Genomic DNA, 16622 nt, shown 5'->3' on the forward strand with positions numbered 1-16622 from the left:
GAAAATGTGAATATAAAAAAAATGAAGGAGCATGGCCACAGATAGTAAGACTGTCCCTTGTAGCGACACACGTAGGGGAGGGGACTGGACGGTGCAGGAGGCAGCTGGTCTGTCCTATGGAGTAGGAGCACACAATCTCATCCACGGCTTGGCGCTATTAAGGCATGCTATAGAGCGGTGCACTAACGCACCAGATCCATGTGAATACCCCATAATAGGGTTTTGTTTGCATTAAATAAAATCTTTTAAAACGTTATTACACTATGGAAGTCTCTTTTTGATATTTATATATATATATGAGGATGTCATGTCTTTGAGCAGTATTTGGACCTTGCAACCTGACCTGGAATCCGTTTTGACATTTCAAAAAGCGTGTACTGACCAAACCTAATTGTGAGGTCACACGCTCTGTGGTGAGCGCCCATTACCTTGCGGTGGGGAGCACCTGAGTGTAATCACTGCTGAAGATCGCTATATTCACAGTCACCTATCAAGTCACATTTATTATCTTTGTATTAAGGATGCTGAAAACTGACCCTGTATGGTCAGAGTATTTCGGACCTATATGCAGTTGAGCACTTTATGAATCACTTTTGTATCAATATTTATATTTTATGAAATGTGTGTATAGTCACTCTATATGATGTTGAAAGCTGTATGACGACAACCGTTGCTTTATATAATATATATAAAAATATACATGTATATATATATATATATATATATATATATATATATATATATATATATATATATATATATATATATATATATATATATATATATATTTTTTTTTTTTTTATTATTTATTCTTGGGATTTCATTTATAGGCACATCACTTTAGTTAACAATTTAGTTTTTTAGTTTTTTTGCTGCAGGTTCAGCAGATAGCTCAGGGGGTAGCACAGCACAGGATTTATTTATCTGAAAGAGTAGAGGGGTAGGTGATACAGGACATCTTCCAACCAGAAAATGAGATGGGCTCTATCTGACTTGTGTCACCTTCTAATTGACACTGTGAAAAGCTAACAGTGTGCAGTGAAATCTGTGTAAGCAACTTCAGTATAGCAGAGAAATCTATACAACTGTGCATGAATGAAGTTAAGGCCTGTATTGTATTTAGGTTTTCTGCTACCCTAGGCCTGACTAAATTCATGCACCCCCTAATTTAAATATCACCCATCCTCTTCCTGTCAAGGGCACACCCCTCGCTGTTTCGAGTGAGGACACTAGTTCTGAGGGCCTGGGGTGGGGGAGCAATAGATTCCCTTAATTTGCATAGATTTCCTCTCACTTCCTGTTTGGCTATGGGGCAGGAAGTGAAGGGAAATCTCTGCGATGGGACAGGGATGGTAAAAAAAATAAACTGACGGGGGCTATAAGTCTCCCTTACGCTATCCAAAATGAAAAAAAAAAAGTGTTGCCTATAGTTCTACAAATTTCTAATAATTTTATGGAGAGGACTAAGAAGATATAATTATGCCAATGGTGCAGCAGAAAACAGCACAGTGAGGAAGGTTCGTGGTCCAGGATGATAGGACAGTCAAAATTAGAAGCGGTGCTCCCCCAACTCCCCCCCCACCACCACAGTTGCCGGAATGCCAGCTGCCCACATACCAAAAGCAGTGCAGCCGTTTATGGGGGCGGTAGACTAATTTGCCTCTCAGCCAAGTCCACCCCATAAGACTGGCACTACACTAAAAGTGTAGCGCAAGCTGGCAGGGACTCTTTTCGTGCTGCCCCCCTGCAAAGTGCTGCCCTAGGCCTGTGCCTTGTCGGCCTAGGCCAGGATACAGTGTTGGGTAAGGCTGGTGTTCATCTTTAGATGACAGTTCTATAAGCTATAATGGCCCAGATCTCACAATTTTGGCTGAGGTTTGCAAAATTGCAGTGGAAATTTGCATGAACAAACATTAAATCTAATCGATATTGTGGAGATTAAAATAGTCAGATCGGCTTAAGTAATTGTGCAGGGCACAGTAACATGGTCACTTTAATGTGGATTCCTACCCCCATCTTCTTACAATGTCTCTGTATTGGAAAAGTAAGAAACTAATACCTGGAAAAGTGGAGCACATAGCTCAGTTTCCTTTTTCCCATGATGCAATGCTGGATGCACTGTCATTTGGGGGCAGGAAGATAGCTACAACTAGATCAATATGAAGTTTACACAGTGCTTCTTTTTTTTTTGTTCCTGTATTTTGAACAGAAATGTATGGATAATCAGCACATAGGCTAATGAACCTGTTGCTTAGCCCTGCATAAACAAAGCACAGGTTCACTTTAAATGCATCAGTTAAATAAATCCAACAGTTAAGAGAATCTTACAATGACAACTTTCTCTACACTAGCAGTAGATATTGTCAAGTTGATACTGACATTAATAGATGGTGGCAGATGAGCCATAATTTCAGAAAGAAAGGATATACAACTTTCTAAAAAAACAATATTTCTTCTTTATCACCAGAGCTTCAAGTGACATAGGCTCTTCTTTCCCTGGTCTTCTGGCAAGCCATAAATACAATAACTCTATCATGAACACATCTGACTGAAACAGCAAACATAGCGTCATGAGTTGAGACAGTAATGCATCACTGAAATGTCCCTTATCTATCAATTCAGGGAAGATATGACTCCTGCCATAGGAAAATAAAGAAAAAACTCAGAAAATGATCACTACTCACTTTTCTGGTTGTTTGTCTCCAATTTCTTTAATCTTCTCCTGCATGGACAAAGCATTATTAATATTATTATCATCAATATTACTAGTATTATGTCTTTGTGAAAAAAAGCATGTTCACACATTTGAAGATGTCTATCTTATTAAAATATACCATTATGGAAAGGAAATGTTGGCAAGGGTAAACAGCAAGAATAGACTTAAACTGTAGACTAATTATAAGACACGATCCCACCACCCCCAACTTTCTATAACCTAATCTAGTGCCAAGACTGCCAACCCCTAATGGTTCCATAACCTAAACTAGAAAGACTGCTAAATTGGGTTGGAAGTGCTCCGTGTTTGCTAGATAGGGCTCCAGAGTGACATCCTCAGATGTAAACTCCTAGCTTAAAGTAAATGTAAACCCGAAAAAACTTTTTTTAATTAACTATTGTACCTTGTAGAGTATAAGATGTCATGTCATCTGTGCCCAGTCTTGCCACAAAGAGTTAATCCAGCCCTGAGCAATCCTCTTATCTTTTTTCAGTAAGAAAAAAAAGGACACACAGAGAAATAGGTGCCCATGTCTTCTCTAGTGCAGTGAGCGACAGGTAATTTCCTTATTTCATGCAACACCATACACACCTCTTTTTCTCAGTTTTTCTCAGCTACCAAACAAAAGTACCTACAAGTCCTTAAATAGAAATTAATTGGAAGAACACTCTGGAATTCATCCATATGCTTTATTCATGCTTATATTAAAGTGACTGTAATAACTCCCATTAGTTAATTGGTATAATTAACAGTAAATGAGAAATCACCACAGCAGAGACGACTCTCTAGGAATGGAGACTTGACACATAACTATATAAAGATATTAATAATGATACATGGACAATAATATGCACGAAAGAAAGAATATGTTACTATTTAATGAACACAAATACTATAATTTTAAATGATTAAATAAAACCATTTTTCATGCATGGATCAAGACTAAGGCCGCGTACACACGCGCGGACTGTTCGCCCAACTTTGTCCGTCCAACAGTTTCGGCAAACAGTCCGCTCAAACTTAGCATGGACGGACATGGCCACACACGACGGACGAACAGTTTGCTGAAACCGTGCGCGATGACGTGAACGGCACGTACGACGGGACGAAAAATACGACGTCCTATACACTGCATTATAGCTTTCGGCGTGAAAATCCTTTCTGAGCATGCGCGCAACTTTGTTTGACGAACAAGCCTACACACGAGCGGACTGTTCGCTGAAACAAGGTTTCAGCGGACAGTTTTACGGAATTTCCGAAAAACCTTGTCCGTCCAACTGTCCGCTGAAAGCCCACACACGAGCGGACTGTCCGCCCAAACACTGTTCAGCGGACAAAGTTGGACGAACAGTCCGCCCGTGTGTACGCGGCCTTAGATTTCAATACTACCAAGGATCTCATTGCAAGGAAAATCAGAGAGATTGAAATAGGTGGAAAAAAAAAAACATAGTGCAGGCTAATGATAATAATAGCTGGTGTCGCCAACATAAAAACAGATCCACATCATATCTGTAATTCATTCAAACCGGAATTCTCGTTTTTAAATTGAATATCCACCAGATTTCTACTTCTAGAAGCTTAAGAAGTTTGAAGCACGTAAAAAATTATTCCAGAAGTCCTTAGTGGTCTTAATACTGGCGTGGGTTGAGAAGGAGTGGGTGAGCAGCTAAAGATCAATCCAGAATTCAATTCTGCTTTAGATTAAGCCTGTGAGGATCAAAATATGGGAACGGGAAAAAAAAATCTATAAATATGGGAACTGCTCTTGCTGGGTTATTTGTAAAGGTGCAGAGTCCAAGTTTGTTATCCTGCTCATGCCTCCTCAGTAATATCGAAAAACCACCTTTAATCACCCAAGCCACTTGTTTGTTATTCAAAGATGTTCCATTTGCATCCATTATCCTATGAATTAATAGGAGGAGGCTGTTGATAGCCATGTTTGTTCTATCACAAATTGGCTAATAAGCAAATAGGTTTTTATTGTTATCATGACTGACATGTAAAGAACGGGAGAAAGTAAGTATCCATTGACTGAGCTACACAGAGGCAGGGTGTTTTTCTTGTCCCTGATTTAGCACACCCAACAATTGCACATTAAGAACAAAAAGTGGTCCTACGTTTTTTCTTTTCCAGTGAGCAGGTTGAATAGCTGTGTTGTGGACATAAAACAGGGGAAGAGATATTGCTCTCATGATAAGAGTATAGTCCATCTACTAAACACCTAATATACTAAGCAATAATATGTGCACTAGAAATAGCAGGCAACTGCCATTAAACTTTAGTGCAGGGGTGTTAAACTCAATTTCATCATGGGCCACATCAGCATTATGGCTGCCCTCAAAGGGCAAGTTGTATCTGTTATGCCGCGTACACACGACCGGACTTTTCAACATTAAAGGTCCGACGGAACGATTCCGGCAGACCATTCGATCGTGTGTGGGCTGCAGCGGACTTTTGATTTGCAAAAATCCGACAGACTTTAGAAATGGAACATGTTTCAAATTTTTCCGCCGGAACTCCGCCGGACCCAGTTCCTACCAAGAAATCCGCTCGTGTGTATGCTAGTCCGACGGACAAAAACCGACGCGAGGGCAGCTATTGGCTACTGGCTATGAACTTCCTTATTCTAGTCCAGTCCTACGTCATCATGTTCGAATCCGTCGGACTTTGGTGTGATTGTGTGTGGCTAAGTCCGTTCATTCGGAAAGTCTGTCAGAACTCCGTCAGAACTCCGTCAAAAGTCTGTCGGACCTAGTCCCTCGAAAAGTCCGGTCGTGTGTACGAGGCATATGACTACATACATTTATACAGGGCTTTTTTTTCTCAGAAAATAGGTGTAGGAAATGAACCATGAACCCCGCGCCAAACCGCATTGAACAGTGAGTTTGACAAAATAGCAGTGGGAGGGGCAATAAATACCAAGAGTACATTATGTGCAGAGTTCAGGGGTGTGCCAAGTTCAGGGGTGCATGCTCTACATATAGTGCAGTTTCAGGGATGCCCTATAGACAGCCTATGTCCCTTTACTAAATCAACCCCAAGGAATCCGATCTTTTCCCCCATATGGCCAGCTATGCCCCCAGAACCATTGGTTACAAAACAAACACAGACAGCATAATAGATATAGCTACATGTCATTTCCAAAATTGTAAAGTCTCATTAGTACAAGATCAGTAGAGGATACAGCTGGGGTTCTAGTTTCCGTATTGCTGCAAATTAATGGTTTGCATAACTTTGCACTCATTTCCTTAAATGAAAGGTAAACCAGTTCATGAATCATGGTAGAAGGCTACTAGTCAGAAGTAGGGAGTTTGAAAAATCCTTGAACAATTACTTTGTCATTGTGTGCAAAACATGTAAGTAAAAAGAAGTGATATCTTGAAGGGTAAACCTGAAGGTTGAGAGTCAGAGGTGACTGTCAGCAAAGCAAAAGTCACAATCAGTCAGGAGATCAATTAGACACAAGACCAAGTAAAAAGAGAAGAACTTGTGTTGCCTATAGGTGGGAGCTGGGAGTATGATCTCCTTACTATAGCCAGGTAAGATACATTGAATTACAGGCTTGGCCCTGGTGGAGTACTTCAATAATGAAAATGGAGTAACAAATGGAAACTAGATACAGACAGTGATGGTAAATGGCTGAAGTACATGGGTAGGGAACATGGATAGTTACCAAGAAAATCTCAGGAAAAACAGCTTACAACAAACATGAAAAAAGAGCTTGAAGTGCAGAAACGGGAGCCCACAAACAAAAAAGGGACTGCAAAGGGAAGCAACAGACAAGATAGTGGGTGAAAGCAGATAAAATAACGTACAAAACAGGATACCAGGTATGGATCAAAGAAGACAAACCACATCAAACAATAAACATGTAAGAACCAAAGTAAGACAACTCCACCAAGACAAGAGTTCAAAGTATACATAAAGATGCAAGGGACAAGATACACTATACCACCAAAGGTATTGGGACGCCTGCCTTTACACACATGAACATTAATGGCATCCTAGTTTTAGTCCGTAAGGTTCAATATTGAGTTGACCCAACCTTTGCAGCTATAACAGCTTCAACTCTTGTGGGAAGGCTGTCCACAAGATTTAGGAGTGTGTCTATGGGAATGTTTGACCATTCTTCCAGAAGCGGAGGAGCCCAAACTCGCTCACCCATGTGTGTATGGACCTTGCTTTGAGCACTGGTCCAAATCATTTGGTGGAGGGGGGACTATGGTGTGAGGTTGTTTTTCAGTGGTTGGGCTTGGCCCAGTGAAGGGGACTCTTAAGGCGTTAGCATACCAAGATATTTTAGACAATTTCATGCTCTTAACTTTGTGGGAACAGTTTGGGGATAGCCCCTTCCTGTTTCAACATGACTGCTCAAACCAATGCACAAACAAGGTACAGAAAGACATGGATGAGTGAGTTTGAGGTGGAGGAACTTAAGGCCTGCACAGAGTCCTGACCTCAACCCGATAGAATACCTTTGGGATGAATTAGAGTGAAGACTGCAAGCCAGGCCTTGTCATCCAACCTCAGTGCCTGACTTCACAAATGCGCTTCTGGAAGAATGGTCAAACCAAAGGGCAAAGGGTGAGCCACCTAAATATTGAACACTATGGACTAAGACTGGGATGCCATTAAATTTATGTGTGTGTAAACACAGGCATTCCAATACTTTTGGTAATATAGTGTAGCTATAACAGAAGGCAAGGGATTGGAATTTTAGAACACTGTGTATATCAATTATCTAGCACCATGCTGATGGGAAAGCATTCCAAAAGTCCCAGAAGCAAAGTATGGATGATGCACTGGTGTAGCTTCAGCAAGGTAGCACAGCGCAGAGACATAACCAGAGAAACAGCAGAGATACAACTAAAAAAGCCAGAGGAGGAGTGTCCTTAAAGGATAGCATAACAGACAGGGAAAATTCACAGAAAGATAGAGAATAAAGGATCAGAACCAGAATCTTCTTATTGTTTGGTTTTATAAAGTAATTTTGACATGTGCCTTTAGTCATAAAAAATGTATAATGACTCTGTGATGTTTGGTTCCTTATGTGTACCTGCTCAGTCCCTTCTCATAAAACAATGGTTGTTACTGTTGGAGTAAACACATTTACTTATTTTTTATAAAATAATAATACATTTATTTTACAGGAACACACCAAAAAAAAAAAAAAAAAAAAAATATATATATATATATATATATATATATATATATATATATATATATATATATATATATATATATATATATATATGTCTCCATAAAAGGCAAATACAACCAAACAACTGTACAAATAACTGAAATATTTACAAAATATTTTTCACCCTTTTCAATGGCTTTTACAGTACAAGCCTGCACCCTGGCTGTATGACATAAGGAGGGTAGAAAAAAATATTTTAAGAGTCTGCAATTGTACACCTCTGCGTCTGGTAACAACCACCAAAGTTCTCTACATACTTTAAACCCTGTTAGGTAGGTATGCATCACCCTTCTGTTTATAAAGCTGTCACTCCTACTGCAAGCGTAGCTACATATTTTAGCTGGAATGTGACAGAATTGGGGAATTACAGCAGTTGAATGGCAAAATAATTTAATTAACAAAATACATTTAAAAAAAACTAAAACCTAATTTGTATATGTGTATCACATGGCTTCCACACGGGTACAGACAGGAGAAAATCTGTACAATTAAATTAGTAAAAACTAAAGAAAATTATAGGTATCATTACAACAAGCAACCAATCAAAAAATTGCTTTCATTTTTTAACTTGCACTATAAAATCTCAATAATGTGCCTGTTTGCTTTTACCATCCCCCCTTAATTTTTTAATCATTGAAACAAGTAAAAATAAATACAATTCTAGAGAATTCTACAAAATACTGTAAAATAAATATTGCAAACAAAAGAAATGGAAATGACCTTACCCAGACAACTTCCTTAATCATGGTGGCAATCTTCATTAAGAGTTTAGGAAAGTGTCCTGGATCCAGGGCTCTTGTTGAGTGCTCAATACAGAGGCTGAAGAGGTAGGCAGGGGACAGTTTGAATTCAGTGCTTGGGTTGCCGTTTTTCTCAATAATCTCTTTTAATACAGCATCCTCTTCCTGAGAGCGGTATTGTAGCAACAAATCCTTGCTCTCTATGTAAGCTTGGACAGCCTCCTGTCGCTCCTGGAGTGATCTCCCACACATTTGACATGAAAAGGCCCCACTCAGGCCAGGAGAGGACCAGGATTGAGGAAGCCAGGCAGGTCTGGACTGTGGCACTCTAGGGTCTTTGTACATAAAGAGAAAATGCTCTCCAAGCCCCAGTAAATCACCAGTGTGGAGTTCAGCTTCTCTCTGAAGTACTGCCCCATTGTGAGTAACAAGGGCTCCCCGGTAAGGTCTTACTCGGACTAGGTTCTTTTGAGTTGAGGAATCTAACCTCCATACACAGCAGTGACGGGGCAGTATATCTGGAGCGGACAGGAAAGTATCAACGTAAGGTCCTTTGTCCCTTGAAGCTTTTTCTGATCTTCCAAACAGATGTTTCTTTCGGGTCATCACATAAATCACAAAATCCTGATACAAAAACACAAATCGAGAATGTTTTATCCAAATTAAGCTATGGCAATTAAATTAAGATACATTTTAAGAGTTTGATATTCTATTTTATATTGCGATAAACATAAAAGTTCTGTACTCTTAAAATCATATTTAGCTTTTGATAGATGCTGCTGGGATAGATGAATGGATTTTACCAAATGAAAACCACATACACTGTTCGAAATGTATTCGTTCAACGAAAAACTTCCATCCTGCTCCTTTGAATTTTCTGGTTACTGCGGTCAAAAGCAAACATAAATTTGACCCATCATGATTAGAAAAATGAACATACCTTCTTGGAACCTTCTTTTTCTATTAAATGTTGTTAGAAATGCTACCCATCTACAGCACAGCCAGCTAAATGTATCTTTAATTTAGGCTCAATTTACAAAAGGACAAATATATAGTTATACATATAATTTATAAATATATATTTTTTAAGTGAACGTTATTTTCAGTCCAATAAAATTGAAAGTTACAGTCACACAAGTGCCTTGGACTGGTGTTAAAGCTTCGTGAATTAGGTAGCTTTGTGACTTTAGCTACTATGTCAGCCTGATAATTTATGTGAAGTGTTGGGAACAACTGCTGCCTCCTAACTGCTTCATCTCACACACTACACATTCTGAGAATGGGAGATGAGAGGTCAGGCAGCTGACAAATCAGCAATTCTGCCAAACTTAGTGACCTCTGATGCTCTTATTACTTAAGATTCTTCAGTCTCTGGATTTCCATCTTAACAGGTCCTTTTGTGAGGCAGTGAAACGAAGGGAGCATGGCAAGAAGGGGCAATTTCTTCCAGTGAAATATCACAATTGTACATAACATAAATATGGCAACTGTACATTATATAATGCATTGTAACCAGTACTTAAAGTGATAGTAAACCTTTATTGTTTTTTGAACAACAAACATGTTATACTTGCTCTGTGCAAAGGTTATGCACACAGCAGCTCTGATTCTTGTCTTCTGCAGTTCTCCGCCGCTGCTCCTGGCCCCTCCCCCCTTCTGAGTACCCCTCCTAGGAGGCTGTTTGCGAAAGTATGCCCTTGAGCACTGCTGCCTTTGTCCATTGACATAGATAGCTGGGCTTCGCCCCGCCTCCCTCTTCGAAGGGGTTGATTGACAGCAGCACGAGCCAATGGCTCCCGCTGATATCAATCTGCACTGTGAGGAGGGAGAGAGCAGAGAGAGACACTGCTCTCATTCACAGTGCTGGATAGAAATCAGGCTCAGGTAAGTATAAGGGAGGTGAGGAAGGGATCCTGCAAACTTTGGGCTTTAGAACCACTTAAGTGAGGTGAATATTGAGGGCAATACAATATGGCTTACCAGGGGTGGGAAACATAGCAAACAAAACGCTAACAGGTCCACAAAAAACAAGTAGATGAAAAAGAACTGAGAGCTACTTACAGCTTAATAAAGAGTCTAAAACATTATGCCAGAAGCTGGCATCAATTGAAGTCTGAAAATCAACCTGATAAAGCTTAGACAACATGTAAACTGATGACCGGGTAGCAGCCTTGCAAACCTGGGAAACAGTTGCCTGATGATGATGAACCCAAGATGAACTTACTGATCTAGAGAGTGAGCTTTGACAGGAAAGCTTAGAACCTTATCCCTAAGCCCATTAGCTTGAATATTGGGCTTGAATAATGAGCTGGCTGTCCCTAATATGGTTCCTCCAGAATTACAAATATGAATACGGCTCACAGAGATAATGGCAGGGAGTAAGGCAACCTCGTGAGAGGGATTTCAAAGAGGGTTATTCCTGATAGGAACCAGGTCAATATCCCATGGAGTAACAGTTGGACATACAGGTTGAACTACATGAACCACACCCTGTAAAAAGGCCTTCACCAAGGAATAAGGGGCAAACGGTGGATAAAAGAAAAATATTGCTAGAGCCAAGATTTGACCCTAGATAATACTCAGGGCGGTAATCCAAACTAGAAGAAAGGTCAGGATGTGTCCCTCTTTTCAAGTCGAGGTAGTCCTCCATCCTTTGAGAGATAGGTTTCCTAGCCTTTTGGAGCATAAGAATAACCAGATCATGTAGGCCCCTACCCTTTAGAATCTGCACTTCAAAAGCTAAGCCATCAAAGCCAGTAACCTTAAAGCAGGGTGGTAAACCAATTTCTTAGACAGAAAATATGGATGATCTGGAATAGCCCATGGAGTCCGATGAGGTCTGAGTATCTTATCCATCTGGGTGCAATGAGAATCACCAGTATCCTCCACCTCAGTCCTGCGAGACAGACAGGGCAGGTGCTTAAAGCGGTTGTAAAGGTCATTAAAAATATTAAACATGTTATACTTACCTGCTCTGAGTGGCCCCTAGCCTCCATTTCCGGGGTCCCCCACTGGCCCTTTTTGCTCCTCCTCTTAGGTATGTGCCCCCATAGCAAGCATTGTGCCCATCTGTAGAGGTTTATCCCTGCTCTCACTGGCTTTGTTGAGATAGTGGGAGTCATTGGCTCCCACTGCTTTCAGTCAAATCCTGTGACTAGGGAACAGGGGGCAGGGCTGAGCAGCTCTGTCTGTGTCTATGGATGCAGGCAGTGCAGCTCAAGATAGAGCTTGCATGTTTGCCACAATGGGACGTGGTTTCTTATGGTTGCACACCAATAAGAGGAGGAGCCAGAAATTACCCACCAAGATGAAGATCGGGCCGCTGTGTGCAAGTTCATTGCACAAAACAGGTAAGTATATCATGTTTATTAAAAAAAAAAAAGTGACTTTACAGTCTTTTAAAGATGACCTGTCACATCATATATACACTATCTCACAAAAGTGAGTATACTCCTCACATTTTTGTATATATTTTATTATATCTTTTCATGTGACAACACTGAAGAAATTACACCTTGCTACAATGTAAAGTAATGAGTGTACAGCTTGTATAACAGTGTGAATTTGCTGTCCCCTCAAAATAACTCAACACACAGCCATTAATGTCTAAATATGTCACAGTACATGTTGGCATCCATGACACTCCCACCGCCAGTTGAGTGCACATGCTCAGCGTCATTTCCAGAGGTTGTCTTTCGGAAATACACATATGAGTGTTGCCAGCATTGCTGCAGAGGTTGAAGGGGTGGGGGTCAGCCTGTCAGTGCTCAGACCATACACCACACACTGCATCAAATTGTTGTTGTCCCGAAGGAAGCCTCTTCTAAAGATGGTGCACAAGAAAGCCTGCAAACAGTTTTTGAAGACAAGCAGACTAAGGACATGGATTACCGGAACCATGTCCTATGGTCTGATGAGACCAAGATAAACTTATTTGGTTTAGATGGTGTCAAGTGTGTGTGGCGGCAACCAGGTTAGGAGTACAAAGAAAAGTGTGTCTTGCCTACAGTCAAGTATGGTGGTGAGAGTGTCATGATCTGGGGCTGCATGAGTGCTGTCGGCACTGGGGTGCTACAGTTCATTGAGGGAACCATGAATGCCAACATGTACTGTGACATACTGAAGCAGAGCATGATCCCCTCCCTTCAGAGACTGGGCCTGCAGGGTAGTACTCCAACATGATAATGACCCCAAACACACCTCTGAGACAACCACTGCCTTCATAGTTTCATAGTTTCATAGTTAGTAAGGTTGAATATAGACACCAGTCCATCCAGTTCAACCTGAGTGAGTGTCAACAATTGCCCCTGTACATTACACACTCACATCAGTCCCTACCCTCAAAGAGCCCACAATCCAAGGTCCCCATTCATATACTAGGGCCAATTTTGGACAGAAGCCAAATAACCTACCTGCATGTCTTTGGATTGTGGGAGGAAACCGGAGTACCCGGAGGAAACCCACGCAGGCACAGGGAGAACATGCAAACTCCAGGCAGGTAGTGTCGTGGTTGGGATTTGAACCAGCGACCCTTCTTACTGCTAGGTGAGAGTGCTAACCACTACACCACTGTGCCGCCTGCCTTGCGGAAGCAGCTGAGGGTAAAGGTGATGGACTGGCCAAGCATGTCCCCAGACCCAAACCCTATTGAGCATCCGTGGAGCATCCTCAAATGGAAGATGGAGAAGCGCAAGGTCTCTAGCATCCACCAGCTCCATGATGTTGTCATGGAGTGGAAGAGGACTCCAGTGGCAACCTGTGAAGCTCTAGTGAACTCCATGCCCAAGAGGGTTAAGGCAGTACTGGAAAATAATGGTGGCCACACAAAATATTGACACTTTGGGCCCAATTGGGACATTTTAACTTAGTACTCACTTTTGTTGCCAGCGGTTTACAAGCTGTATACTCACTACTTTACATTGTAGTGAAGTGCAATTTCTTCAGTGTTGTCACATCAAAAGATATAATAAAATATTTACACAAATGTGAGGGGTGTACTCACTTTTGTGAGATACTGTATGTTTTATTTAACCTTTAAAAGCATTAACTGTACTAATATTGACACTTTGGGCCCAATTCGGACATTTTCACTTAGGGGTGTACTCACTTTTGTTGCCAGCGGTTTAGACATTAATGGCTGTGTGTTGAGTTGTTTGGAGGGGACAGAAAATGTGCACTGTTATACAAGCTGTACACTCACTACTTTACATTGTAGCAGTGTGTAATTTCTTCAGTGTTGTCACATGAAAAGATATAATAAAATATTTACAAAAATGTGAGGGGTGTACTCACTTTTGTGAGATACTGTATATATATATATATATATATATATATATATATATATATATATATAGTAATAGGTCAGCTTTAAAATGAATGTAAAGTAATTTTTTTAAATAAACATGATATACCATACTTACCTGTATTATGCAATGAACTTGCACAGAGTGACCCGATCCTCATCTTGGTGGGTCATTTATGGCCCCTCCTCTTATTGGTGTGAGATACTGTATGTACATATACAGGGAGGAAAAATATTTGATCCCCTGCTGATTTTGTACGATTGCTTACTGACAAAATAAATGATTAGTGATATTAATGGTAGGTTTATTTTAACAGTAAGATACAGAATAACAACAAAAATATCCAGAAAAAAGCATTTCAAGAACGTTATAAATTGATTTGCATTGTAATGAGTGAAATAACTGAACGTTCAGGGCATTAACTACCCCCAAAAACTAGTAAAATTTTTCAAATACCATAAAAGACAGCAGGTAGATATAACGTGTTTGCAGGAAACCCTCTTTTCAACCACTCCCTACCCAAAATATTTTGATACTCAATACTCTCAGGTTTTTTTTTTTGCCAACGGCCAAACTAAGCAAAAGGGGCTGCTCATTGCTTTTCAAAAGTCGGTCCCTTTCAGTTGCACTAAACAGATAGCGGATCCAGATGGCAGATATGTGTTGCTACAAGGTACCATTCAGGTCACAGAGGTTACTATCATGACTTATTATGCTCCTAATTCTACCACAGAACCCTTTCTGACCCATCTCTATGGCCTTCTGACATCTCACCACAAGGGCACCCTCCTTCTTGCAGACGACTCGAATTTGGCTTTAAACCGTTCCTTAGACAAACATCCCTCAGAACGTGTTGCTCCTTCCCCTGATGCTAGGAAATTTGCTTGCGCCCTACAAGTCCATAACCTGGTTGACCTTTGGAGGGAACTCCATCCCCTAGGCAAAGATTACACACACTATTCTCACCCCCACTATTCTCACTCTAGAATAGACCATGTGTTTATGTTAAGGAAACATCTGGTAGTATCCACTTCTATTTTAGCTGCCCCATGGTCAGATCATGACCCCATTTTGGTAGTATGTAACTCTATTCTCAGTAGACCACCCCATCCCCCTGTGTAATGAATGACTCACTTCTATCTTTCAAGGAGATTTGGGATCATATTCTGAAAGCTTCTGAGGATTACTTCCGTACCAACATAGGCTCGGTTCTTAGGGGCCACATCATACAGATAGTTTCTAAACGTGAACGAGAAAGGGGCATTTAGAGGCCCACCTGGAATTACTTTCTACTGCATTTAAACAATCCCCCACTCCCGCTAACCGTAAAATCCTGAATCGGGCTCTCTCAGAGCTAAACCTATGCCTTACGGGTGGAACTGAACGTGTTCTGCGTTGGTCCCGCCAGAAGTGGTATGCCAAAGCGAATAGATCAAATCAGATGATGGCCCACAGGCTTCATACCTTTACTCCTAAATGTACCCCTATCACTCTGCGTACTAGGCATAATGTACTCACCAGTAATCCAGTGAAGGTTCCGGAAGAATTCCGTTACCATTTGACCAAACTGTACTTGGCCTCTGCTCATTCGGGTAGTCAGGACATAGACAGTTTCCTTGACTGCCTTTCACTACCCACATTGACAGAGTCTCACTCGGCCCTCATGGACCAGGACATTCAAGTCTCGGAAGTCCTTCACTGTAGCAAAGACCTGAAAGTGGGTAAGCGACTAGGACCAGACTGCTACACGGTGCTTTATTATAGGAAACTGCCGACATTATAGCCCCACATCTGACAGCTATGTATAACTCTTTTAAACAGGGCCAGAATTTCACCTCAGACCTGTTAACCGCTAATAATGTCTTCCCAAACCTGACCGTGACCATTCCTCTTGGGCTAACTTCCGACCCATTTCTCTAATCAACATAGATATGAAGGTTTTGACCAAGACCCTGGCTAACCGATTGAACTCTTTCCTTCCCTGCTTAATAAAGAAAGATCAAGTCGGCTTTGTACCACAGAGGCAAGCAGGGGATGCTATTCAGTGGATTTTACAGTTGCAACACATAGCTCACATTCGTTCGTTAGAATCAATGCTTCTATCCTTAGACGTGAAAAAGGCCTTTGACGCGCTATCATGGCCTTATCTCATGTCTGTACTTTGCCATTATGGATTTGGCGCCTCCTTCCTGAGATGGATGGCAGCCCTCTATGATTCCCCTCGAGCTAAACTTAAGTACTATGGATTTGAATCGCCTCTGGAGCCATTGGCGGAGGAGGTTTGCTCTCATTCCAATATCAGTTGGTATTGATGTTGCAGGTTCTTCCCACAAAATATCTTTATTTGCCGACAATATCTTGTTAACCTTAATCTCCCCCAGGATCTCTCTACAAAATGTATTCTCGCTTCTAGATTCTTTTGCTTCCCTCTCAGGCCTTTGTGTTAACCCCTCCAAATATAAAGCCCTGTCAGTTAACCTCCCTCATCCAGTATTGATGAATTTGAAATCATCCTTTCCCTTTCAGTGGCAATCCTCTCTACCCTACCTTGGAATCCGCCTTATTCCTATGAACGCAGGAAAGTTTCAGGCCAATTGTCCATCCGAACGTCTTACCTCTCTAAATTACTTTACTATTTTCGGGTCTTACCTGTCCCCATCCCC

At 41.0% G+C, this 16622-nt stretch overlaps 1 protein-coding gene across 3 annotated transcripts in view; it reads right to left on the reverse strand.

Annotated features, from left to right (window-relative positions):
- The window catches only part of LOC143934032 (ras-interacting protein 1-like), an 89961-nt gene that overhangs the window by 50695 nt on the left and 22644 nt on the right, over nucleotides 1–16622 (reverse strand). For all 3 annotated transcript variants that reach the window (XM_077457279.1, XM_077457278.1, XM_077457277.1), the window contains exons 3-4: nucleotides 8642–9280; nucleotides 2685–2722 (exon numbers count right to left, since the gene is read on the reverse strand). In XM_077457279.1, the coding sequence (XP_077313405.1) occupies nucleotides 2685–2722; nucleotides 8642–9280 (677 nt within the window). The remainder of the gene's footprint in view (nucleotides 1–2684; nucleotides 2723–8641; nucleotides 9281–16622) is intronic.

The sequence above is a fragment of the Lithobates pipiens genome, unplaced genomic scaffold (assembly GCF_037356315.1).
Source record: "Lithobates pipiens isolate NorthernLeopardFrog02 unplaced genomic scaffold, aLitPip1_a1.2 Scaffold_27, whole genome shotgun sequence".
In the NCBI taxonomy this organism is placed as follows: domain Eukaryota; kingdom Metazoa; phylum Chordata; class Amphibia; order Anura; family Ranidae; genus Lithobates; species Lithobates pipiens.